Below are 24,256 nucleotides of genomic sequence, written 5' to 3' on the forward strand. Positions count from 1 at the left end.
GTATGCTCGTATGTACATATGATAATTAATAAAACCCATTGTATATCCCTCTTATGAGCACATCATACAGTTGTTCCGTTCATAGTATTTGTATATTGACAACTATATATTTCAGTCTGTATAGGATCGCATTCAACGGAACATCTAGCTTGCAACCAATGTCTACAATGATTGTTATAATTAAGTATTTGGCTGTATTATAATTTTAATAGTTGATTATAATCGGATATATCTGTATACATATAAATACAAATTAACTATAAAAATAAATAATTTAAAGAAAATACAATAAGACGGATAGAACAGATGTTTGAATTATATAGTGCTTGTACATTAGCTATTCGTGTGGAACGATAAATACAAAATGCTTCGCTACAAAAAATCGAGAAAATATCTTCGTAGCATTCACATAATTGCCTTTTGGCATCTCCTATGTAATACCCGTTGGTCGCACAAAAAAGGATATGGTGCAATTATTTATACGATAAATAACTGTAGTTTTCTTTTTGTTCCATCAAACAAATTGTATTGACTTATTGTAACAAATTAAATACGATCTTGAACGGGTAATATCTATCATTGAATATTTCATTACTATCCAACGATCGGTCCATTTACCTACCATTACCAAAAGCCGTCGTTTGATATCTCGCATGCTATAATGGAATACATTGGAATGTTATTCTGCTTCGTTTTATAGTTTGCTTTTCATTCTGACGCGCGCGAAATCATTAACATCCATGACCTTTATTATACTTCCGTTATAAAAAATAAAATCAATTTTCGTAAAACATGAGAAGAGCTTATTACTGAAATTACTTTAAATAAAAAAATGGAAACGTGTATGATGGAAAAGGTCGAAGTATTTGTTAAAGAATTTCTCTTTTATTCCGCGTTTTTCGCATCTAGTTCCCTATTCCGATAAGACCAAGACGTCATCGATTTTATGACGTATGAATGAAATATATATTAAGAATTCCTCGCTTATCGTAATTAAGAGGAAAACGGTCTGATAGATACGCCGATATTTTTGTTTCTACAGTTTTACCGGATATTCAGTGAATTGAACCGACATGCGCGCGGCGTCAGTAATCGGATGACGTCACGCGTAGTAATACACGTCGAGAGCGCATGGCGAGTGGAGCGTCTGCAGAGGCTGCGCGAAGTGGGAACTGCTTTCGATTGTTGGCGGGCGCCGCCATCTTGGTCAGTGAGCTTGCGAGTGGCTGTACGACGAGGTGTACGTATTTCGGTGAAACGAGTATTTGGTGCGATTTCCCTGAAACCTTTCGTCTACCCGTGAAATCCACGAGCATCCAAGATGTCGGAACGGGAGGACAACGTTTATAAAGCGAAATTGGCTGAGCAAGCGGAACGCTACGACGGTGAGTACATATTTTCCGGGAAAAGGACCCGGCCTGCGCCAAAATGAAATCCACGAAATCGACCACAAAGCACTGCCACAAAGAGAAAGGAGGTAGCACCGCCCTCGTGACGTGCCTGCCGTACGATTTCATCGGATATGTAACGATCCTCTTCTGAGAATCGAGAACCTCGAACTGGGATCATGTCTCATTGGATCTGTCAAAAACCTGTGAAACGTCAAATATGACTAATCCATACACGGTGTTGGCCAAGTTGCCGGTTCGTAACCGGTGTTTTTTTTTTATTAAAGGGTAGGTTTGTTCTTAGATTCTCTGTCACTGAGTTTGAGGCTTGTTAGAATCTGTCAAGATACTCAAGTTATCCAGAGCTCTTTCGAAGGATCGAGCAAGAAGGCATGAAAAAAGTTTCGTCGTTTTTGGGTTATATTGGTTTCGTCGAAACAAGTTAGCTAACGCCGAGACAGCGTTGCTAGGCGTGCTGTGTTCATTACTTTACGGGGTCCCTCGCAAGATAACGAGACAAGTCGGTCCTTCACCGACGTGTATGACGCATAGACACGGCACGATACTTACCAATCGCTGCCGGGTTACTCCTTAGACACGTAGTAACGCGTGCTCTGCTCGTGGCATTTGGCCTTGAAAGCCGAGAGAAATCATTTAGTCGATCGACCGACCGATCTATGGAATCGACGATAACACCTTCAGAAAATTGTAGCCTCGTAGCTTTTCCTCTATATTTAATTTTCTCGTGTATCATTTCTTATTACGTAGTATCTACGCAGTAAGGTAATAATTTCGATTGTAGAAATTTTTACATCGCTTCTGGCGAAAGCAACTCGTAGTGGGGTCACTCGTTGCGGTAGTTGCGGTAGGGGGAACCGTCAAATCTCTTCGTTTTACAAACCTCTCTCGTTTTGCATTTCTCCCTAGATGTATTTTACTAAATACCGCTTTGTCTCGTGGGATGTTATCGAGCCTGCAAATCAAGCACACGCGTTTGACATTTTGCGGAAGTACAATGTATCTACATATAAATTTCTTGCAACCATTTGGTTTCTCATATTTCTTGTAAACTAATTTCATTTTAAGAACAAACGTATCCGAATGTGTCTGCTAGTGAATTGTAACATTTTTTTTTCGATAACTAAAGAAAATCCTTCCAATAAATTCTTCATAGATACACATTCTAGCAATCTCATACCTAAACTCATCCTATATATTCTACTTTAGTAAACTAAAAATTACTAGAAACCATGTTACACCTTTTTAAGGTTGAAAATGAAGAAAGGAACGAGTTAACGACGCGGACAAAGGGAATAGCGTTTTCATTTATTCTGTGAAGCTGCTTTTCATAATTTCGCTGTTTTCGTCACCGCGTGAGCACGTTAATCGAGACAGGCATATTAAAGGGTAGAAATACTGGCATGTAGAAGATCCCTGGTTGAAACGGCCGCTAAGCGTGAAGAATGACAGGGTAGAAGGGAGCGGAGCTATTGCGATTCTCCCGGGATGAGGAGAAGGAAGGGCGGTGGGCAAATTTGAGGGTTGAGCGAGAGCAAGACACCGGAGGGGGATAGAGAAGGGAGAGGAAAGGACGACGGGCGAGATTACGAGTGGAGGGTGAGAACGGGAAGGGGTGAGATATGCGGGCAGAGTGGGGGAAAAGAGGGGCCATAGCAGAAGGAAAGTATTGATCTGTACTAGCTATCCTACGTTTCTGTACACCTCCGTCACCGGGTATACCATGTTCACAGTAATTCTTGCCGTCCGGAACCATCATGAACTTGAGCCTGATCTCTTCTCATAAATGTCATCATGAAACCTCTGTTGATCTTAGCCGGCCGATAATAAAGAGAGGATATAGATTAATCTTCTCTGTAATTCAAATATTTATACATTTAATGGTCGATGAATTATGTTACTTCAATGATAATAATTGATTATTCTAAGGGCATCCGTTTCTTTTCTTTTTTTTTATGAATAGAGTTATCGTAAAGAATTTGAGAGATTTTGAATTGTATTTTGTATTCCGGAAGTAGGAGCCCGTGTCCATCATCGTCTTTAATCAGTTCTCCGCTTATTGCACGCTCCCGTAATAACTTTTACAACCAGCTATCGATCCTATCGCGGAACCACAGATTTTAATGTCGCTTGAATATAAGATGCAACAACGCATTGACGTATCAAAGTTGATGTCCACTTTTCAAATGATAGATGACAATGTAAACGTATCGTTAATCAGACTTATTTTCTGCAAGTGATGTGAATAATGAGACGCAGACAAAAGTACGTGTACCCAGATCGATATCATTATTCTCGAACATTATGTATCTATAGATAATAAATACATAATGCTAACCAACTTCCTTGCAAAGTTCAAGGGGCAGCAGGTTAATATATGCTTGTGCGCCACTTTATCCTCTTTCTCGCGCAGAGCCTCTCTAATATCTCAGATGAAACTAATAATATATTTACACACAGGGTAACCACTTATTAATAATCAATAAATCATTTCCGATTCATTAATTTCCCATGATTGCATGTAGCGTACCTCGATAAGTTCGATACCTTTATCAAAACATCGAACATACATTCTTTCATCTTAATTTTCATCACTTCAACAAAACATTATTATTTGAAAAAATATCTTTTGAAATCTATTTGTAAAATATTAGTTTAAAAAAGATGTTTATCTTATCTATATTAATTTCTTATCTTATCTACAATTCTTTCTCATTTTTTATATTTATTACTGTTGCTTGCCCTTTATTCCTTAGAAATTTTAAAAATTTCAATTTAACTACACTTTCGTCGACGGTGACGCCGGCGTGATTTTGCAGAAATGGTCGAGGCGATGAAGAAGGTTGCCTCGCTGGACGTGGAGCTGACCGTCGAGGAGAGGAATCTCCTTTCTGTCGCCTACAAAAATGTGATCGGTGCGAGAAGGGCGTCTTGGAGAATAATATCTAGCATTGAACAAAAGGAGGAGAACAAAGGCGCCGAGAGAAAGCTGGAGATGATCCGCCAGTACCGATCTCAGGTCGAAAAAGAACTGAAAGACATCTGCGCTGATATCCTCGGAGTTTTGGACAAACATCTGCTCCCATGTGCGTCTACTGGAGAGTCGAAAGTCTTCTATTACAAAATGTAAGAAAACTGCTGACCTTAAACCGGGGATTCCATTTTTGCTTTGTATTCTTACAAGAATGTTCTATCTAACATTTTCTTAGTTTTCAAGAGACATATATTGAAAAATTTAAAGTTCCTCGTGTTTTAATTATATAATTAGAGGTATGTTACACGTGCTATTACGAAACAATTACTATATATATGTTAGGTTGTTCGAAAAGCGTCTTTCTTTTACAGACACGTCTTTTACAACGATGCATCTTTATACAAACATGAAACCTAATTTGTCGAACGTTGTGATCTTTATTTTGATAGAACAAAACGAATCATACGTAATTCGATAAAATAATATAAAACGAAAAATGTTACGCATCCATTATTTCCTTATAAAACGAAAGAAACTTTTCGGACGACCTAATATATGTATCAAATTGAATTAAGGCCAAAGGAGTATTGACCAGAACATTCGAATTAATTTGTATGTTGAATGTCATCGATTGTGAAATCGTTGGAGTTATATTGTAAAGTCAAAAAGAGAGTTAGTTTTTTAAGATAGCATTCAAGATTCTGGAGAGCGAGGCAGTTTAAATTAAGAAGTAACAAGCAACACGGAAGAACTTTCCGTTTCGGTCACTGATTTTTGAGGTATATTATTTTCTAAAACTTTCAGCTACTGTTTCGATAATTAAATGACGGTACGATACTCGTTATTTAACGACTATGGCTTATGAATAAGCTAGAGATTTGATTTTACTGTATTAACAGTAAAGAATATTTGTGTACAGTAGTCTCTTGGAAATCTTTTATCTAATATTTGAAATTAGCTCGTCGATTTCACCATCCGTATGTATTGTGCGTGATTCGCACGATTTAATTACAAATAATCAGTACTTTTACGAACATCTACGCCGCAGCTCATTAAACTTAATGTTACAATGAATATTAATAACATACATGTATGTTGTATAAAATATGCCGGGCATGAATGAAAGAAACTAGCGAAGGAAATTCTTAACAAGGCTGAGACATTTTTACGAGATCATAATCTTTTAAGAAATTATGCTCTATGTATTCTAGTAACAGATTATAACTGAAGATTAGCACGATATATATATATATATCGATATATATATTCCATATATATATATATATATATATATATATATATATATATGGAAACCACAGGAGCTAAATGTAATAAGTAATTTTTGTTGATTTTCTAATTTTAATATAACTTTAGAATTAAACTGGAGGATTTTAATATGATACAACTGAAGATGGAAACAAGCTATTGTCTATTCAAAGACGTAAATCTGTTAAAAATAGCTGATAAGTTGGCAATATTTTTTAGAAGCGAAAGGTATAATTATTAAGACAAACACTATTTTGGAAATTTTGAAGTAAATGAAAAATCCCACGCGTACCTGCAAGACCATATAAAGATATAATTTTGATAAAATAGAATTAATTGACAACATAACTGAATTGTTTCAAAATTCTTTTTGTACAAAACTTGTATAAAAAGATAGAAAATGTGCATCTACTGTCGTCTTGATATTTAATTTTTAATTTTTTTATAATAAAAGTTGACCAGGTTCAAATTTCCACTCTTTTGTTTTTGTAGGAAGGGCGATTATCACCGTTACCTTGCTGAGTTCGCCGTCGGCAACGACAGGAAGGAAGCGGCAGAGAACTCTCTGGTCGCTTACAAAGCGGCGAGCGACACCGCTATGACCGACCTTCCACCGACTCATCCCATCCGCTTAGGATTGGCGCTCAACTTCTCCGTGTTCTATTATGAGATCCTCAATAGTCCCGACAGAGCGTGTCGTCTCGCGAAAGCTGCCTTTGACGACGCGATCGCGGAACTAGACACGTTGTCCGAGGAGAGTTACAAAGATTCTACCCTCATCATGCAGCTTCTCAGGGACAATCTTACTCTCTGGACGTCGGATATGCAAGGAGACGGTTAGTATATCTTTTCGTGAAAAAAATCGCTCGTTGCGTTTAAAATGTTCACCACCACTACACCAGACTGTAGAAGCGACGTCGCACGATCAATAATATGTATTGCAGCAGCGCGATAAAATCTTCTCGTTATATTAGATTTTTCATAAAACAACAGACTCGTGTAGGAAGAGTAGGTTGATTTATTTCATGATAAAATTTATATTTTATGCAGAATGATATAAAAGTAATGCGATTGAAAGCTTCGACGCTTGAAGAAAAGATGATATTGGGATGGTAAAGCTTCTTTAGAAGCTCCAAATTTTGTATTACGTTACTAATCCATTGATCGCAAATGACTCTGTATTATGGCATTTAATTTAATTATTGAAATCATATGTGTATGGGTGATGGGGTATTAGAATGATTAGTCTGTGATTTAGAGTTCGAGGCTGATCGCGAAAACGAGGCTGCGGCTGTTTCCACCAACGTTTGAATTCAGGCATATCCTGTCCAATACGCCCTTGCATTATAAAGTCACCTGGTGAGCAACCCGATCGATCCTTCTCCTTCTTTCTCCTTAACCATTTAGATCCTACAATTAGCAGATTAGGGTCAAAATAACTCACACCCAGTTTTTGATTAGTAGTTGAGCCGACCCTACCCTACTGGGTTATACAACCAATATTTTATCGTGATTGAAGTGGAATGTGTTTATTAACGAATTTTCTTCTTATGTTGCGCAGGGGAGGGCGAACAGAAGGAGCAGTTGCAAGATGTGGAAGATCAGGACGTATCGTAACTCTAACTGTAGTGAGTGTTATCTTGCGCATATAAAACTGAAAAAACACAAGAAAGCAAAAAACTCTTAATAACTTGTAAGCAAAAGAAAACAATTCAGCAGGTGGCAGTTCGGGGTGGGAAGGGGAGATGTTTAGCCATTGCGTGACCCTAAGCACGCACGTACGGTTACTCCAAAAAAAATACAAACAAAAAAGAAAAAAAATCATTCGAAATAACATACACACATTGAATTAAGGAGCGCGCAGAAAAGTAACAACGTAAAAAAGGACGTACACTCTGCGGTAAATAGGGAGACTGCAAGAGCATTTAGAGTGGCACTATTCTTTGCCTTCTTTACGTATTGAGAAGAAAACAAAAATGCTGTCTTTTTCAGTGGACGATGTCGAGAATGTTGAGTTGGCGCCGACTGACGTTATGCGCATATATTCATCCATATTAATTAAACAAAACAACAAAGAAGAAGAACACGAAATGAAAGAAACAAAAAGAGAGAAGAATATGCGCTAACCCAGTCGGAATAAACTCTCATTTTTTGTTGGTTTCAGTGAGTGAGAACGAATAGCATTATCCCTCACCCATAACGTTTCACCAATAACGAAACATGTTAATGGCTCGACGTCGATCTAAGTGCATATTGTGTTCGTTTGTTTTCACCCATCCCCAATCTCCTCCTCGTCCTCTTCCCCGCTTTTTTACTGCGCGCATCATTACTCTCGCATACTATAATAAATAACGTTATTATTAATGTATGCGTGTAAATCGAGTGTAAATCATCTGTTTATCTAAGGGATAAACGCGTCTCCTCCAGAGTTGGAGATACGTGGTTGATCGATGTGTTGGCTAAGAAAACAGTCAAAATAGAACCACGCGCCTTCATCTCTGCTTTCTGTATAAGATATTATGAATGTACTTCCGACGAAGTGTCCCGGTTTGCAAACCAAGTAATTTCATACACCATATAGATTTCGAGCATGGGTTCTCTCGTGTAGTCACTTTTAAATATGATTTAAGAACATGCGCTTACCGCGAAAGCGACGTACTTAACAAAACGCAATAACATCAGTCTGTCTTAAGTCTGGCTTTCGCAGAATCAAATTTCATGTTAAAATCGAGAACAAATTCTTTTAATTGTGAGTGAGAAGTAAAATGTACACTATTCTCGACGTGCTCTTTCATACTCCGATCAGTCGTACTCCATCACGACGAAAGAGCACTCTGGTCGTCGAGAGGAGGGTTGAAAACAAAGAAATCACGGTAAATGAATTTTTAACACGAAGAAGAGAAAGAATGGGCAAATTACGTTTCACAGACAGGAAATAGCAGGAAACAAGTAGCTATCTAGCTAGTCTGTAATTGTGGTTGTACTTTTTCATACGCCCCCCTCTGTAAACTATAACGATCACTGTGGTATAACGAATTACAGAATAAACGATTGTATCCCGACTCGTTCTTCACCCGCGCTCACTTTTGCTATTATCACTGTCCTCGATTCCACTGTATCTTAGTTGATCTTAGCCGTGCGTCCATTCACCTTTTTATCGATGAACCATTCCGTCGATTTTCGCTTACGAGAAAAAGAAATATATATATTAAAAAAACAGCCGGGAAACATTCCAATGATAAAACGTTAGACGGACTTCATTAGTCTTTACGCGAAGAATTTGTTTGCGCATCTTAATCGAGGTAAGCTTAGCGATACAACAGTAGAATTATTTGTTTGTCAAGGTAAATAGTGTCGGTCGAAAATTTGTTATGTCAGCGTTGTAAAACGATCCTTTAAGTGCAATGTTTCTGTGTTCAAGAATAGTAACGTCTTGCTTGATGATTCAAACATGCAAAGAAGTTACATGTGCAAAGTTGCGTGCTTGCATATCTCAGTCGTAACAAATATGTTTCTGACCGTCACTGTGTTACATGTAGAAAAAAACCTTCAATTCGTGCAGTTTTCTCTCGCGATCGAGAAAATGTCGATGACGTTCGTGTAAGCGTGCAGCAAAAAAGCGAGGTGTATACCTGAAGAGAGAAACAGAAGCCGAAGGGAACGCGCTAAATGAAAAATGAAAAATCGAGAACTCTGCCTAGAAATTTTTTGGTGTACATCGTGCCCCTGTATTTAGGTATTAATAACACGATACAAATTGATAATCATGTTATAAAGTAACGTTACAAAGAATAACTCAAAGTAATATCAACGGCACCGTAAGTAAGTATATGCGAGTAATCTTAAGATCATAAAATTAAGGTATTGAAAGAAAAAAAAAAAAGGAACAAGAATTTAATCGACGCGAATCGTTCAAGCGATAATGTGGAGAGAAACGAACAGTTTAGAGCGTATCGTGGAATAAAAAGCAAAAAAGAAATTACCATCCCGAAAGTAATTTTGATAATCGTGTGAGAAACACGCCATGAAAGGTAATGGAACCGTAAGAAGGGAAGAATAAAGAACAGTGGAGGAGCAAAGAAAATATCGGAATCATTGGATAAGAATTGCATATAATATATATTATATATATATAGTTTACGTAAAATATACGTAATACGTGCATAACATACCACGCGTACGAGCGATAAATCTTTGAAAAAGAAAAAAAAAAAAAGAAAAAGCAAAATTTTAAGGTACAGTAAAGAAAACTTGTCAGTGGCAGTTGAATGTGGCATAAATTGAATTCCAAACGACGATAAACTGTGAGATACCTCATCCAATTACTTGCTTACACGATGGATTAAAAACAAGATGAGTAGCCAAACGCGATAACATTATTATTATCGTCGACGATGTAGCGTGTGATTCATAATGAAATTAATAAAAAAACAAAAAACGTAAATGTAGTGTTCTCGGCTAAAATAAAATAAAATCGTAGGTAGGCATTGATACCACCTGAATTTCACTGTAGGATTATTAGGGACGAATAATAGATGATCGGTGTATCGATTGAGACCGCTTTTATCCTTTATTCATTATCGTTGTGCGTGCTTAGTCAATTTTTATAAAAAAAGAAAAAACACGGAAGAGAAAGACGGTAAAAAGGAAATAACACATACCACATTACACATCTATTGTTCCATCTTTCTAGATGTAATATATTTGCTCTTATCTCTGTATTCTAAACATTAGTTGTGTATCTCTTTCTATTTCTTCTTATAATTATCTTCGGATCATTCCATCTTGTCGCTAACCCAGTTCACGAGAGCGAATAATTAGACCTGGATATCGAAATTTATCGTCATTTGGAGGAGAACTAAATCTGTCGTTTCTTTTTTCGGATTCGTATGCGTTCTCACGCTCTGTACTATTACTACTACTAACTATTATTACAATCAATGCGATTACACCGGATACGACCTTTTTCTGTAAAACCACACACACACGTGAAAGCTACAAATAAAGTAATTACAACTCTCTAATCGTTTCTTCGGATCTTTATTAATATATATTACTAAATATCAACATACGCGTCACTGTTAAAAGTTATAATTAAATATATAAAATATTGTCTGTATCGCGTCATGTGTCATCGGTTCAGAGGGAGTCACCTGAAACCAGGATCTTCAATAACAATTCTAATGAACGTCACAGAATCATAATTTAATACATAAAAAAAATATACATATATATATATAAACGAATCCAATGCTGATAGCAATTAGAGACAGGCATTATTACAGGGTGTGGAATACAACTATCTTAATTACACGCTGTAAAATACCATCGTCTTATGTTCTACATTTTTGTGAAGTTACGATGCTATAAGAGAACACTCGGCATACATTAAATCCTCTGATATCACAAACAAACATATTCTTTATATATTAGGTGACCCAATCTGTTGTATATCGATTACTTAATCACGGAATAATTTAATTTCCTAATATTGTATACATATCTTTTGCATTGACCGCGCGAGATTCCTTTAATCCACGATTATCAACTATAACGCGCTTACACAATCATCGATCGCGAACCACCACTGGCTTCCACTTTCTGCGACTGATTATCTTTTCCGATAATGTTCTCGCGAAAACTCGACGAGTTCGTCAACAGACGTCGTGGTCGTTTATTAATATCCACCTGCTTCAGAATTCGACTCAACGAGTTATCTGTGCCCTTCATGATCGGAGACAAGCTGAGACTCGGTGCTGTTCGCGTTTTAATTATTCGTCCGCTCCTCGGCGATCTTGACATCTGATCGCTCGTTCTGCGCCTGGCAGATTTTAATTTTACGCTACGTAGCATGTCCAAGGAAACCACTGGCCCCTTTGGTCCTGGTATTGTGTTTCTTCTGTTCTCCTGAAATTAAAATTTATCCTTCGTATATTCTAAGTTTTTGACAAATGTATTTTGTATTATTTTTGTATAATTAGTTTCTTGCAATATCTGGGGGATGTATAATTGCGTGGAGATCTCTCGAGAAAATCCGCGTTTTATTTTTCAAACATGTAAAGATCACCTTGGGATTTTTAAATAACCCCTCGAGTGTCCGGTCGAATAGCAACGAGGGTCGAGAAACAATTAACTAGACTGAAAATTGTGCCGCTTTAACGAGTGGTTAGATCTACCGGAGTATTTAAAATACTTCAACGAACATCCAAGCGAACATATATTCGCTACTCTAAAATACAATTCTCTTTTATACAGTTATGGTATTTTTTGCATCATTTATACTTAATTTTTCTTTTATCCGCTACTGAGCGCAACTTTTCTCGGATATTAACCAACAATAATCTACGATCAAATACGTAAAACCCAATTCTCGAAAGATAAAGAACGGTAATTCTGTCAGGACAACTTAAGCGACTTTTCTAACTGAAAGCCGACTAATCCTCCGAACTATAGCAAGGTCTAGCTTCGAAAGGACAGAGTTCTCCACACCACTTGTTCATATACTCCAATTAACGAAGCGGCGTGTAACAATTCTCGGATTTACCTTAACGTTCTGCGGTGCTTTTTTTAGGGTCACCTTCAGCAAATCCTCGACGGTTATAGCTGGCCTATTAAACAGCGGTGTTGAGCACTTTCTCGAGGGCATCCTGACGCTTCTGCCGTTGTTCGGGGTGATCGGTGTAATCGGCTGCGCCGGCAGCTGTGCTGGCGGAAGTGCAGGAGCTGGTGGAGGCAGAAATGGCAAAGGAGGTGCTGGAGGTGGCGGGGGAGGTGGGGGAGGTGGAGGAGGTGGAGGAAAAACAGCAAACGGGGTAGATGATAGTGAAACTGATGGTATCGGTGGTGGAGGCGACGGAGATTTCTTTGGAGATTTTGTTCGCGTATCTTCCAACGCTTGCTGCAATCTTTGTAGTTCCTGTATCAAAGTTTCGTTACCACTGGCCAACTTCTTGATGATGTCTTGCATGCCGCTAACCTCTGCGGTTAAAGCACCGATGACACTTACGTTGCTTGCACGCACCTACGATAAAAAGATATGCTAATAAGGCTGATTTAATACGCGGCTGTCGTAGAATGCGGAGAATTGCAAATGAAGGGTAGCTATTTATACTCTTTTCAATTTTTCGTTTTAAGGAGGAACGTATAAACGTTTCTCACCGCTATGATACTGTATACTCTATTTTGTATTGTTAAAGCCTTTTAACATTTTGCTCGATAACATTTTTTTGTATCGAGATAGATTTGAGTTATAAATAGTTGTCGTAATAATAATGGATAATGTACCTGGGTAATTTGGTCAGACAAACGAGTAACTTTGTCCAGGAATGTGTTGATCATCTGCTCGTTCTCCGAGCGTAACTTTATCATGATTTGACTGAGCTCCTCCATTTGCCGCCTCGTCGATGTTGATGTTGTAGCGGCTTTGAAGTTTTCGTAACTCTGAAATAATTGTTAACCAGATGATAGATATAGATTGCTTATTACGTAAGCACACTTGCCTCTTTCAACACAGCCGTTATTCTTTTTATCATCCAGACGCAGAACAGAACGATTTTAGCGATGGGTTTCTTGGCTGAACGAAATCTTTGAAACTTTTTGTTTCCATGGAAGCTGGCGCATGTGGGCTGCAAATGATTACATTACAATCATATTTTTTATCATTTTCATGTATAAACAATTCATAAGTATCTACCTATTGGAATTTAAGAAATTTAAAAAACAACGTAATGAATAGGTTACGAATATTTATGCAAATTCATATTTTTATGAACATAAGTTGAAAATAAAAATAAAAAACTTCGTCAGAGATTTGTTTCAACTGCTAAATACCTACTATATCTAAGCTGTAAATATTTCTGCATATTTACAGCTTAGATATAGTATTGCATAGTTTGCATATTTTGCATATTTTGCATATATACAGTATCGTGAATTTTTAAATTTTCCATAAATCATAAAAATTCGTAATTCAGTGATAAAAAAAATTACATCTTTGAGACATTTGTTGCATCCATTAGAATTAGGCACAGCCGGAAGATCCAAAATTAAAGTGGTGGGGGATTCAGAGCTGTCAGCGCTCCAAGGCGTCTTCGTTATTGTCGGTTTAGAACAAAGATGTTTCTGAACATTTTTTTTCTCCATTGGTAATAAATTAGTAACCGTGTTAGTAGCAACAGGTTTTTTTAACCTCTCCATATCTTCTTCATCGTCAAATTTCAGCGTGGTTCGACATCTTTTGGCAGGTGGTGGAGAGCCACTGCACGGAGTATACGAATGAGCTCTAACTCTCGTATTACTCTCTACTTCCCTATAATCTCGTATGTCATCGACTTTATTATCGATCTTGTCAGTTTCATCTACAAAAGGACGCTTATTCGTTCGTTCGTTTGAATTTTCTTCCGAAGATGGTGTATTATAAGAAAATGGGCTCATCTGCAGTAATCTTGTTTCGTCACATTTCTTATATTTTGGTAAAAGATTCCCAAAAAATTCTTGATTCGCCGTTCGAACCTTCAAACTATTCAAGTGCCGTAAATTGGAAAGAATTCGTCTACACTCGTTCCAATTACTAATAAATTTTTTTCCAGCCGAATTCTGCGAGTTCTTCTCATTTACTATTTCATATCTCGTATCTCGATCCCGTCCGTCCCATTTTTCTTCATATCGACCCACAGACTCGCAAGCAGAGATTGTAGTTTGAAATTCATCAAAAAAATTGTGGTATCCATTTTGAGGTTCTGATTCTGAATTAAAGTTAGCAAATTGCGGTATTAGTTCTGATGTATAGTCGCAAGGAAAATTGTAAGCCGATTTCGAGGAACAAAGTTGGTTATTGCAACTATAAACGTCGAGCCTAGTCCTTGAAAAAGATTTTTCCTCCTGCAGAGACTGGCAGTCATTCATTTCTAATTTTATTTCATCGTTCATTGACAAAGTTTTGTCCAATGGAAAGCATTTTTCTGTAGACTTGTCGATATTCTGCTTAAATAAATTTTTTACCTGTTTTATTTCGATCAGTTCTGGTCCCTTTTGTTCAACTTCTTTTTCTTTCTCATTTTTGTCTAATTTATTTAGATCTAATTCTATTTCATGAAATGTGGGCACGATTTCTAGACTTAAATCGTCATAGCATGACAAATCAGGTTGATCGGATTCGAAGAGCACAGATTCTGGGGATCTCTGATGCAAAAGTCGTTCAGTGGACCTCGACCTTTTCTTGAATGGAGTACATTTGTGTTGCACGCAATCGACCTCGTCAGAGGTATCTGATTTTTGTAATAAACTTTCCTGGGATTGATGAAGATATTGCTTACGTCGAGATTGTTTGTAAGCTTTCCTCTTTGTCATTGTGGTTTCCTCTTAAACTGCTGTTTGATGTTTATGCGAGTCCAAGGGCTCATGAATGATTAGTCAAGAAGGTATCAACATTTTGAAAGTAAGTTCACGCAGACTTTTTTGAGAAGTTGATTTGCACGATATGGATCACGAATTTTTAAACTGCTTTCGTTGATCTACCGAACGAGTATGAAACTGTTCTATTTATTTGATACACTAATGACATTGTACTAAAGGTTATCTATTTATATTTGTTTTGATTCTAATAGAAGAAATAGTATAATAGGTAATTTTCCTGACCATATAATTCCCTAAATTTGTATCGTTTATGTGCTATTGTTTTCTATAAAGTTAATAGAATGATAAAATATAAAGAAGATCGATGAGGACTGTTTTTCACTTAAAAGAAGATTTATTTTATAATTAACAAAGTTTATCTTTAATTACAATTGTATACGTTTATGTTAAAATTAGAACACTTCGTGTTTTAAAATTCCACTTCGTTTAAAACGAGGTATATGTCTACTTATTGGCAAAGGATCCACCTTTCCTTTTTATTAAAATTCCTTTTTCGCGTACAACGCGAATCTGCTTTATAATCATTACTGAATACAGTCGAGTTTCATTTGACAAATTTATCACTCGCTATTTAGTTCATTAACAATTATATGAGCAAAATAACGATATTCATTTCTTGTTCGCGAAATCCTCTCCCTTTTTAATGTTTTTCTTAAGCTCTGGGATCGCTGCATCCAGCAGTTTCTTCTCAAATTCGCTAAGTTTGCCGATACCAAGATTCTTTTCGAGTCCGTTTTTCTGAAATTTAATAGAAATATTATTACTTAAATACACTTAAATATTAAAATACATTATTGTTTAATAATTATACTTACACCCAAGAGACACGGTGTTGAGAAGTACTTGGTGTCGCAGACGTCTGATTTAACGTAAGTGCATTCTACGATACCCTGTTCTCCGTTAAGCGCTCTGAGTACAGAGAGACCAAATCGAGCACCAGCATACGCCATTGAAAGCGTCGCAGAACCTGTGCCAGCCTTGGCTTTAACGACCTCTGTACCAGCCTCCTGAATTCTGGTAGTGAGAGCCTTCAGTTTATCTTCTGGGAAAGAAACTGAGGGGTTGGTTTGTGAAATCAATGGAATAATAGTGACACCACTGTGACCACCGATAACTGGCACATTTACTTTTTGTGGGTCAAGGCCCTGAAAATAATATAATTGACATTATATATACTTTGTAGATGTTTAGCATTTCATTCATACTTCTGTAAACGCAGTAACAAAAATGGAACCAAAATAGAGATATATTTCACTTATTAAACAGTGTAACTGTATTTTGGCTATTTTACATACTTTTGCATATTATGTGCATTCTATGAATGTTTAAATTTCCCATAAATGCATAAAACTCCCAAGTTTACTCATTATGTAAGATTCATTTACTATTATATTACTTACGAACCTTGGCTTCTGCGATAAAGGTGTTTGCTCTAACAATATCAAGAGTAGTTACACCAAATACTCTATTGGGGTCATAAACACCAGCTTTTTTCAAGACTTCACTGGCGATAGGCACAGTGCTATTGACTGGATTTGAAATAATGGCAATGATAGCTTTTGGGGATGCTTCTGCTATAGCCTTAGTAAGATCTCTCACTATCGAAGCATTTGTGTCAAAGAGGTCATCTCTGGTCATTCCAGGTTTACGTGGAACACCAGCAGGAATAATGACCAGCTACAAAGACATTACACAATGAACAAAAATTTTGAATGCTTTGTAAATATTTCGAATGCATTGGATAAAATAAACACCTGTGCTCCTTTAACACAATCTTTCAGTTCATCTGGACCAGTGTATCCTTTTACTTTGGATGGAGTATTTATGTGCGATAAATCAGCGGCGACACCTGGCGTATGCACGATATCATACAACGATAATTCGTTTATAAGGCATGATTCTTTGAGAAGTAACGATAGCGGCTGTCCAATTCCTCCGCTTGCTCCCAAAACCGCGACCTTGGCGTTGCACTGTAACGAAATATCCCGAAAAAGATTAGAGAGAAACAGAGATATAAGGCATATACGCATGCGTAATCGTGAAATTAATTTACGATAGTTTACTTTCTAAAAAATACCATAACTGGAATTTTACACAAAAGATTTCCAGAGAAATTTATATATTATATACATATTGAATACATATTTTAAGAATCAAATGACATTCAATCGTTTCAATGATGTTCACAGTTGCATAACTAATGTACTTCACGTATATTTTAAGTGATATGATCGATAAGCATTGTTGTAATTCTAAGTTTGATAAAGAATTAAGCACATGATAGAGGTACAAAGTAGAGTAAACTACTTGGCCAATATGATGCTTAATAGAGCTTTCAATTGCTATATAAGACTTACTCTGGCGCTGGTGGATAATCGCTTTGCTCCTTGTTGAGCAACGCTTAACACAGGCTTCAGGTATCGTGGCAGCATGTTCTCTGTGACTTCCTGATCACAAATGCGGCTGATTTCAAATTTCAGACAAAACTCGATAACCTTTCAAAGACACTCCTCCGATGACCTCAATAGCCTCAATGCCATTTCACACTTGTTTCACTTCGTCCAATCGTCAATCTGTTATCTTCAAATATGTATATGAGCATGCGTAGTTTCGTGTGAACAATTTGCGCAAGTCGGGAACATTTGCGCGCCAATTCTTTAAGAAATCATTATGTAAATTGCAATTTACTATAGTTTTAACAATTGTATCGCCTTACCTTTCAAAAATAAAATATTTTAGTAACTTTTTGTTTTGTTATATTTGTTAAAATATGATATTTGTTTTATTATTTTTAAGTATTTTCTAAAACTGCATTTTCAATTCATTATTAAATATAAAAGAAAAATTAATTAATTTGGAGTAAAATGTTTTATCTGTATTTTGATTATATTTGAAAAATTAAACATATTTGAATCTTCCAGAATATTTCTGTGGTAACGCTAGTTAGTAGGTGGGTTCTTACGAACTTGACAATACGTATAGGAAGGATTGAACGTTTATTTTCTGAAATTTAAGCTATTAAAATTTAATATTAGAAGAGAAAGGTGATAAATTTGTAGAAATATGTTTTTAGCAAGTTAAATTTATGTTTACATCAAACAATTGCGTTAATTCAAGATGTCAAATGGTACGTAGAGGTTATCTAACCTATGAAAAAGCTGTAATATATGTTTTCCTTCACCAAAGTTATTTTATTGAAATGTACAAATTATTTTTATAATTTTGTTATGTAAATACAATTGTCCTATTTATTTTAGAAATAGAAACAAGTTTATTAATAGTTGTATTAGACGTAAACCCTGTGCAAAGAATTATAAAACAGGAAACAAGGATATTGACGCAATGCTTAGACTCTACTGTTGTTTTTGCGAATGCTCATTTAATGCAATCATCTAATAATCAACTTGCCGTGATAGCATGTCATAGTCATGGAGCAAAATTCTTATATCCTTGTGAAAAACCACTAGAAATTAGACAAATTGACGGACAATATGAAAAGTTTACCATGATTGAACGTACCATACGGCAACAATTGCAACAAGTTATCAATGAAATTTCCATGGATAAACCATTAAATGGAGAAAGTCTTATATCCGGAGCATTGACTATGGCATTGTGTTATGTTGCAAGGTTAGAAAGGGAGAAAGTTGCTAGTGAAAAAATATATTCCAGAATCCTTGTGATCACAGCTAGTAATGATTCAGCAACGCAATATATGAATTACATGAACATATTCTTCACTGCCCAAAAAATGGTATGTCATACTTTTGTATTTTAATATCCACGTGACTCTAACTTGAACTTAATATCTTTGTTGAATAAATAGGGAATAATATTGGATGTATGCAGCTTAGATCAAGAATTGACTTTACTTCAACAAGGCTGTGATATTACTGGTGGGAATTATCTAAAAGTGCCCCAACTTAATGGATTATTACAGTATTTATTGGTAAGAAGAAAAAAAAATAATTTAGTTATTTGTTGGTAAATACTTTATTTGTCTATAATCATATTTCAGTGGATATTTTTACCAGACCCAAACGTTAGATCAAAGTTAGTACTTCCACCACCTGTGAAAGTAGATTATAGAGCAGCATGCTTTTGTCACCAAGAACTAATTGATATTGGCTATGTATGCTCCATATGTTTATCAAGTAAGACAAACGTAAAAATAAAATATATTTTAATATAAGTCTATGCAAAAAATAATAAATGAAACAAATATTTTTCCAGTATTTTGTAAATTTAGTCCAATATGCACAACGTGTCAGTAAGTATTCTAATAATGTTTCAATTTATCATAACAGTCTTAATTTATGTGTTTCATTCCTTTCTCTTTCTTACAGCACAGTGTTCAAAATACCAGGACCTATTCCCATGAAAATGAAAAAAAAGAAAAAGAATGTAGATATAGTACATTAATTGTATTTTTTACTAAAATATATTTATTTTTTCATTATAAAAACATTACACGTTATTTACTAACAAAATCAAAAAAAGGTGCGAATGGACATGTTATATACCTTTATTATAATACACTTTGTCTATATGTTCTTTCGCATGTTCCTTAAACTGTTCATATTCGGATGGATACAACTTCATCAATATCGGACTCATAGAGCTTAACAATTAAAATGCATTATCGCATGTTTTCGCATGTGAACAAGAAATAAGATATAAAATTTCTTACCTTCGTTCGGGGAAAATCGCAAGGGCGGATGGAATTGCAAATATGCAGCTATAAAAATAAATTACATCTAATAAGAAACGATTAGAGTGAAAGACCAATGAAATTAAAGTTGAGAAATTACCCTATAGCACATAAACCAGTTTGAATTGGAATTAAGATCCATGGTCGATGCTGAGAAAAACAATAGGGCATAAGTTTTTGAGTGATGATTGGAATGAGAAGAAAGCATGGTATGGACATAGCTATTCTTGAGACTAAACATTCACAAATACTTTTTACAGCTGCTACTTTTGATTTCATGAAAGGTTCTGTTTTGTCTTTCATGTATATTGGAATTCCTGTTGTGATCTCTTTGTAACGTATGACTGGCAAATTTATTATGTGACCAGTAGTCACTGCACAAAATGGTAAACACCTCTGATGACAGAAAAGTATAAGAGGAAGTATAATGTAAGACGCTAAAAAGTATAAAGAAGCAACAAGCAACTAACAGTAAAAGTATATGATTTTTGAGCCAATATTCTTTTGCAACAAATAGTCATGATAGAGCCTGTTGCAACTGCACATAAATAAGCTTTTTTTACACTTTTATCATCGCCATTTAGCTTACTTTTGTATACGTCATTTACAATAGCATTATGTATTTGATGTACTGCTTGAATTATTATTATAGCAAGGGTACTTCTAGTAATAGGATATAATAATTACTGGGAGGATTTATTAAATCTTTTGTTTAAAAAAAGTATTCTGTTTTTGTAAGATAAAAGTTCTTATAAACTTACTTTTGACACGCTAACATAGACGCCGTAAGTATAACCGAAGTAGGCATTTGAAAGGACAATCTAGTAACAACGGGTACTAATTCACCAGTTTGTGGATGAAATGCACCGTCTCTGAGTTGTTTTGCACGAATAACATCGGACATTCGTGTTCCAGGAGGTATATTGCCTCTTCTGACAAAAGTTAATCATTTGAAATTTTAAAGTAACTGAGCAATTAAAATTTACCTACTTGTAATCATCACAGAATTGTTTAGCTTCTCTTAATTTCTGATCGTTCACAAAAATCATACGGCAATCAGTAATGAAAGCGAAATGTTTCAGTCTACCAATATACGTAGACTGATCCCATAATGGTTTATCAATATCGATTCTTTCGCTGACGTTCATCGTCTTATTACAAATTTAAGTATACCTTTCAGTTGATATTGTACGGCATTATTAACGATGATAAATTTATATTTGTCAATTGCTCATTAACTACAATTTCTGTTTACGTTTCATACTTTTATTTTGTACTAGAATTTTTATTAATTTTGAGTTCCAAAAATATAATAATAGGAAAGAATGATGTAATACTGTAAAGAGAAAATTAATACTATGAAATTAATGAATTGCCATTTTTGTGCAGCGAGTGAAGTTAACCAGAAGTAATTACGTTTATACATTGTTAATACTTTAACAACATAACATTTATAAAAGTTCCCTCTGGTTAATATAATAGGAATGGATCTATAAATCATGGTACTCGCTTTTTTACGATATTGCATTCTTTATTTTTTCTAAAAATCTATAGTGTACGTTTTACATAGGCTAAAGCAACAACATGTAAAGACGCTATTCAACGGTGGGAAGAAAAAACTGGTTTGATCGCCAGCGAACAGAAAGAAATCATTTTGTCTTTTCAATGGCCTCCGATTGAAAGAATGGATAATAATTTAGCGGCACTTACCGCCGTCGAGTTAGTTACATTTTTTCACAATGGTTTTCACAAAAATATTGAAGTCAACAACTTTTACTGTTTTCTAGGAAATTATCTCTCTCAACGAATATGATAGAGAAAATTACTGGTATCAATTCTTTAAAGAATTTAAAAATTCTATCTCTGAGCCGTAACAATCTTAAGACGTTCTCCGGATTGGAAGCAGTTGGAGAACATTTAGAAGAATTATGGATTTCATATAATCAGATCGAAAAAATTAAAGGTGTTAACGTATTAAAAGCGCTGAAAGTACTTTACATGTCAAATAATTTGGTAAAAGACTGGGCGGAGTTTAATCGTCTACAAGAAATACCGAATCTCGAAGATTTATTGTTTATTAATAATCCTATTTGTGAAAATATGGACACGGAATCTTGGCGTAGTCAGGCAACCAGAAGACTTCCAAAACTAAAGAAACTTGATGCTATACCGGTTGTATAATTATCTCTTAATCATTACACGGAATGAAGATAGAAATTTGTGTCTCGATAAAAAATTTTGCAATAAAATTGCAAAATGTATATTTACACAATATAGTGTACATTTATAATACATTTTCTTTTCACGTTCAAATATAATACATTATATTGACATTATCGGCATTGCCTTATTTCGTGAATCTTTGCGATGAACAATTAATAGTCTTCGACTTTCATATCGTTCAACCCCAGTTCTTCGTTCTGATCGAAACTTCTTTCATATTTAATGATTTTTAAACCGCTATCTAAACCTTCATCTGACAGGCTCTGAATGTAACTATTGCCTGCTGGATCATCTAATACAAGCGTGATCTTTTGTTTCCCTTCCAAAACCTCATTTAAGTGAGATATGAAGGCTTCCATCCGTTTAACAGTTTCTGGATCGCTACTATCACCGCTGAAAGCTGTCGATGATGATAATTGCTCTTTTATCGCTACTAAAATGCCTTCTACTGTAGTGAAACGTCCACCTAAGGCAGCGGGACCGATTTCCACCTCCAGTTCGGGAATTTCCATATGGCAAGTTTCAGATTTCAACAAGTCACGGCTAAAGTCCTCTCTTCCTATAATTGTGACTTCTATTTTCACTCCCGTGGGTTCGATACCTCCTCCGCTCTTGACTTCGTTCGTTCTGTGTCCACAAGACTCGCAAACCGTTGCCATAATTACAACTTCCTTAAAATGTGGAATTTCTATACATTGAGTTAAAGATAAAGTCTTTTTTTCTGAAAATGAAACTATACATGACAAAACAAAAGCAAGTACTAGTAATTGTAAACTAATTTAGAAAGTATGTTGTAATGTTAAGTAGTATGAAAAGGATACTGGTTAATTTCATGTTTGTTTCACATGGAAAATTACACTCTGGACAATTTGTTCTGAAAGAAAGTACTTCTCCTTCAATTTGTTCCAAAGGATATTCTCCTTCTTGTATAGGTTTTAACAAAGTATCATCTGTATCATTTTCCGAGTAGATTCCTAAAATATGATCTTGCTCCGTTGTTCTTTTAAACTGCACTGTAGTACATCCTTCATCTTTTAACATGGCTTTTGGATTCTCTACATGACATTCGCCTGATATATCTTCAAATATTATAGTAAAGGGCTTCTCTAAAGATTTAAGCTTCCTTATCTTCTCAAGAAAGTGGTCAATTTGGGACGCAGCATCTGGACATTTTTGTCTCCTTGCAGACTGATCTTGCTCCAATCCCACAATAGTTCTTTCTATTATTCCCTCAATTGTCGTAATCTCTCCTTTTTGTGATCTAGATGGAATCTCAAAGTCCAAGGATGGAATTTTTACACTAGTGTAGTCTGATTTAACTATTTGACGATTCAGATCCCTAGGAGTTTTAACTTGCAGCGTTATCCTAATTCCCTTGTCTGCAATTTTTCCACTATTTTGTATCTCATTATTTTGGAAGCCACAGTGTTCACAATCAAAGGACATCACCACAATATCTTTGTAATGCGGAATCTTTGTCAAGAGTAATCTAGTAACACCCTGTATTTACAAAATAGTATATTGGTTAGATGAGTCACAGGTATTTTGTTCTTAATTGTAAATTTACCATACATTTTTTTCGCAATTCATACAGAGACTCTCTATCTCTGTTGTTTCTGGCTCCGGATCTTCAGCCGACAAATCACGAAATATTGGTTTTGCTTTTGCTTCAGTACTTTGTTTTTGATCTACTGCCATATTTTGGTTATATAGAATGTATATACTAGATTTATGTAAAAAATCTGTTTTAAGTAAAATTGAGTTAGATTATCGATATATGCTGATCAATGCTTTTACGCTTTCTTATTGTACGTTTGCCTGCTAAATACAATTTTGTAAGCTCAAATTACTATTTCTTAAACACTTAGAAAACATAGTGATCAAAATAAATTAACACGTGTAAATTATTTAGTTTAATCTAGGGTCCCCTATATGAAGCAGTGTAGCCAATTGAAAGTCATGAAATCACTAAGATGTTTAAATATAATAGAAGTACGTAATTTAAAAATTATTTTACTTATTATTTTTATAATTACGATAATTATACGAAGAATCCAAAATATTGAAAATTATACAGAAATTATTATCTATTGCTTGTATAAAGTACTAGAAAATTTGTATTGAAAACATATAATTTAATATACAAAGCTATTAATAAAGTACTCAATTTTAAAATAGCGCTTTGTATGATCAATAGCGAATTATTTCTTTGTTTAAAATGAAACATAAGGAAATGTCTCGAGATGCCGCACAATTTTTGTA

At 35.3% G+C, this 24,256-nt stretch overlaps 7 protein-coding genes across 7 annotated transcripts; 3 read left to right on the forward strand and 4 right to left on the reverse strand.

Annotated features, from left to right (window-relative positions):
• The first annotated feature begins 1,090 nt into the window (after positions 1-1,090).
• On the forward strand, positions 1,091-9,613 carry LOC117232776 (14-3-3 protein epsilon). The gene is made up of 4 exons (XM_033492413.1): positions 1,091-1,385; positions 4,226-4,532; positions 6,139-6,482; positions 7,208-9,613. Exons 1-4 carry the CDS (start codon positions 1,322-1,324, stop codon positions 7,261-7,263), a joined length of 771 nt encoding a protein of 256 aa, XP_033348304.1. The 5' UTR covers positions 1,091-1,321; the 3' UTR covers positions 7,264-9,613.
• Positions 9,614-10,243: 630 nt separating this feature from the next.
• On the reverse strand, positions 10,244-15,239 carry LOC117232771. The gene is made up of 5 exons (XM_033492394.1): positions 13,636-15,239; positions 13,146-13,271; positions 12,931-13,086; positions 12,191-12,667; positions 10,244-11,553 (listed from the first exon to the last, which is right to left on the reverse strand). Exons 1-5 carry the CDS (start codon positions 14,992-14,994, stop codon positions 11,206-11,208), a joined length of 2,466 nt encoding a protein of 821 aa, XP_033348285.1. The 5' UTR covers positions 14,995-15,239; the 3' UTR covers positions 10,244-11,205.
• A 133-nt stretch (positions 15,240-15,372) lies between these two features.
• LOC117232774 (malate dehydrogenase, mitochondrial) lies at positions 15,373-17,644 on the reverse strand. Its single transcript, XM_033492411.1, has 5 exons — positions 17,418-17,644; positions 16,815-17,030; positions 16,465-16,737; positions 15,876-16,205; positions 15,373-15,798 (listed from the first exon to the last, which is right to left on the reverse strand). The coding sequence occupies exons 1-5, from the start codon at positions 17,490-17,492 to the stop codon at positions 15,670-15,672; spliced, it is 1,023 nt and encodes a 340-aa protein (XP_033348302.1). The 5' UTR covers positions 17,493-17,644; the 3' UTR covers positions 15,373-15,669.
• A 352-nt stretch (positions 17,645-17,996) lies between these two features.
• Positions 17,997-19,503, forward strand: LOC117232775 (general transcription factor IIH subunit 3). The gene is made up of 6 exons (XM_033492412.1): positions 17,997-18,187; positions 18,318-18,814; positions 18,887-19,009; positions 19,079-19,214; positions 19,294-19,330; positions 19,407-19,503. The coding sequence occupies exons 1-6, from the start codon at positions 18,178-18,180 to the stop codon at positions 19,480-19,482; spliced, it is 879 nt and encodes a 292-aa protein (XP_033348303.1). The 5' UTR covers positions 17,997-18,177; the 3' UTR covers positions 19,483-19,503.
• Positions 19,504-19,548: 45 nt separating this feature from the next.
• On the reverse strand, positions 19,549-21,342 carry LOC117232778 (sideroflexin-2-like). The gene is made up of 6 exons (XM_033492415.1): positions 20,762-21,342; positions 20,533-20,703; positions 20,242-20,434; positions 19,872-20,167; positions 19,751-19,798; positions 19,549-19,681 (listed from the first exon to the last, which is right to left on the reverse strand). The coding sequence occupies exons 1-6, from the start codon at positions 20,917-20,919 to the stop codon at positions 19,576-19,578; spliced, it is 972 nt and encodes a 323-aa protein (XP_033348306.1). The 5' UTR covers positions 20,920-21,342; the 3' UTR covers positions 19,549-19,575.
• LOC117232837 (dynein light chain 1, axonemal-like) lies at positions 21,130-21,986 on the forward strand. The gene is made up of 3 exons (XM_033492523.1): positions 21,130-21,168; positions 21,342-21,490; positions 21,559-21,986. Exons 1-3 carry the CDS (start codon positions 21,130-21,132, stop codon positions 21,950-21,952), a joined length of 582 nt encoding a protein of 193 aa, XP_033348414.1. The 3' UTR covers positions 21,953-21,986.
• A 14-nt stretch (positions 21,987-22,000) lies between these two features.
• LOC117232773 (zinc finger protein ZPR1) lies at positions 22,001-23,910 on the reverse strand. The gene is made up of 3 exons (XM_033492409.1): positions 23,567-23,910; positions 22,816-23,494; positions 22,001-22,682 (listed from the first exon to the last, which is right to left on the reverse strand). The coding sequence occupies exons 1-3, from the start codon at positions 23,690-23,692 to the stop codon at positions 22,147-22,149; spliced, it is 1,341 nt and encodes a 446-aa protein (XP_033348300.1). The 5' UTR covers positions 23,693-23,910; the 3' UTR covers positions 22,001-22,146.
• Positions 23,911-24,256: the final 346 nt, after the last annotated feature.

The sequence above is a fragment of the Bombus vosnesenskii genome, unplaced genomic scaffold (assembly GCF_011952255.1).
Source record: "Bombus vosnesenskii isolate JDL3184/JDL3185 unplaced genomic scaffold, Bvos_JDL3184-5_v1.1 scf7180000013293, whole genome shotgun sequence".
Classification (NCBI taxonomy): Eukaryota; Metazoa; Arthropoda; class Insecta; order Hymenoptera; family Apidae; genus Bombus; species Bombus vosnesenskii.

Coding starts and splice junctions, on each gene's coding strand:
- LOC117232778 (XM_033492415.1), bottom strand. CDS start 20,919: ATGAACGTCAGCGAAAGAATCGATATTGATAAACCATTATGGGATCAG. Junction 20,435..20,532: donor TCTATGTTAGCGTGTCAAAA/GTAAGTTTATAA, acceptor TCCTATTACTAG/AAGTACCCTTGCTATAATAA. Junction 19,799..19,871: donor ACTGGTTTATGTGCTATAGG/GTAATTTCTCAA, acceptor TTATTTTTATAG/CTGCATATTTGCAATTCCAT.
- LOC117232776 (XM_033492413.1), top strand. CDS start 1,322: ATGTCGGAACGGGAGGACAACGTTTATAAAGCGAAATTGGCTGAGCAA. Junction 1,386..4,225: donor GCAAGCGGAACGCTACGACG/GTGAGTACATAT, acceptor GTGATTTTGCAG/AAATGGTCGAGGCGATGAAG. Junction 4,533..6,138: donor AAAGTCTTCTATTACAAAAT/GTAAGAAAACTG, acceptor TTGTTTTTGTAG/GAAGGGCGATTATCACCGTT.
- LOC117232773 (XM_033492409.1), bottom strand. CDS start 23,692: ATGGCAGTAGATCAAAAACAAAGTACTGAAGCAAAAGCAAAACCAATA. Junction 23,495..23,566: donor GTATGAATTGCGAAAAAAAT/GTATGGTAAATT, acceptor TTGTAAATACAG/GGTGTTACTAGATTACTCTT. Junction 22,683..22,815: donor AACAAACATGAAATTAACCA/GTATCCTTTTCA, acceptor CTCAATGTATAG/AAATTCCACATTTTAAGGAA.
- LOC117232775 (XM_033492412.1), top strand. Junction 18,815..18,886: donor TCTTCACTGCCCAAAAAATG/GTATGTCATACT, acceptor TTGAATAAATAG/GGAATAATATTGGATGTATG. Junction 19,331..19,406: donor CCAATATGCACAACGTGTCA/GTAAGTATTCTA, acceptor TCTTTCTTACAG/CACAGTGTTCAAAATACCAG.
- LOC117232837 (XM_033492523.1), top strand. CDS start 21,130: ATGAAATTAATGAATTGCCATTTTTGTGCAGCGAGTGAA. Junction 21,169..21,341: donor ATTTTTGTGCAGCGAGTGAA/GTTAACCAGAAG, acceptor CGTTTTACATAG/GCTAAAGCAACAACATGTAA. Junction 21,491..21,558: donor GCGGCACTTACCGCCGTCGA/GTTAGTTACATT, acceptor ACTGTTTTCTAG/GAAATTATCTCTCTCAACGA.
- LOC117232774 (XM_033492411.1), bottom strand. CDS start 17,492: ATGCTGCCACGATACCTGAAGCCTGTGTTAAGCGTTGCTCAACAAGGA. Junction 17,031..17,417: donor GATTATCCACCAGCGCCAGA/GTAAGTCTTATA, acceptor ATTTCGTTACAG/TGCAACGCCAAGGTCGCGGT. Junction 16,206..16,464: donor CCTTTATCGCAGAAGCCAAG/GTTCGTAAGTAA, acceptor TATTATTTTCAG/GGCCTTGACCCACAAAAAGT.
- LOC117232771 (XM_033492394.1), bottom strand. CDS start 14,994: ATGACAAAGAGGAAAGCTTACAAACAATCTCGACGTAAGCAATATCTT. Junction 12,668..12,930: donor TGTCTGACCAAATTACCCAG/GTACATTATCCA, acceptor TTTTTATCGTAG/GTGCGTGCAAGCAACGTAAG. Junction 11,554..12,190: donor AAGCACCGCAGAACGTTAAG/GTAAATCCGAGA, acceptor TTTTAATTTCAG/GAGAACAGAAGAAACACAAT.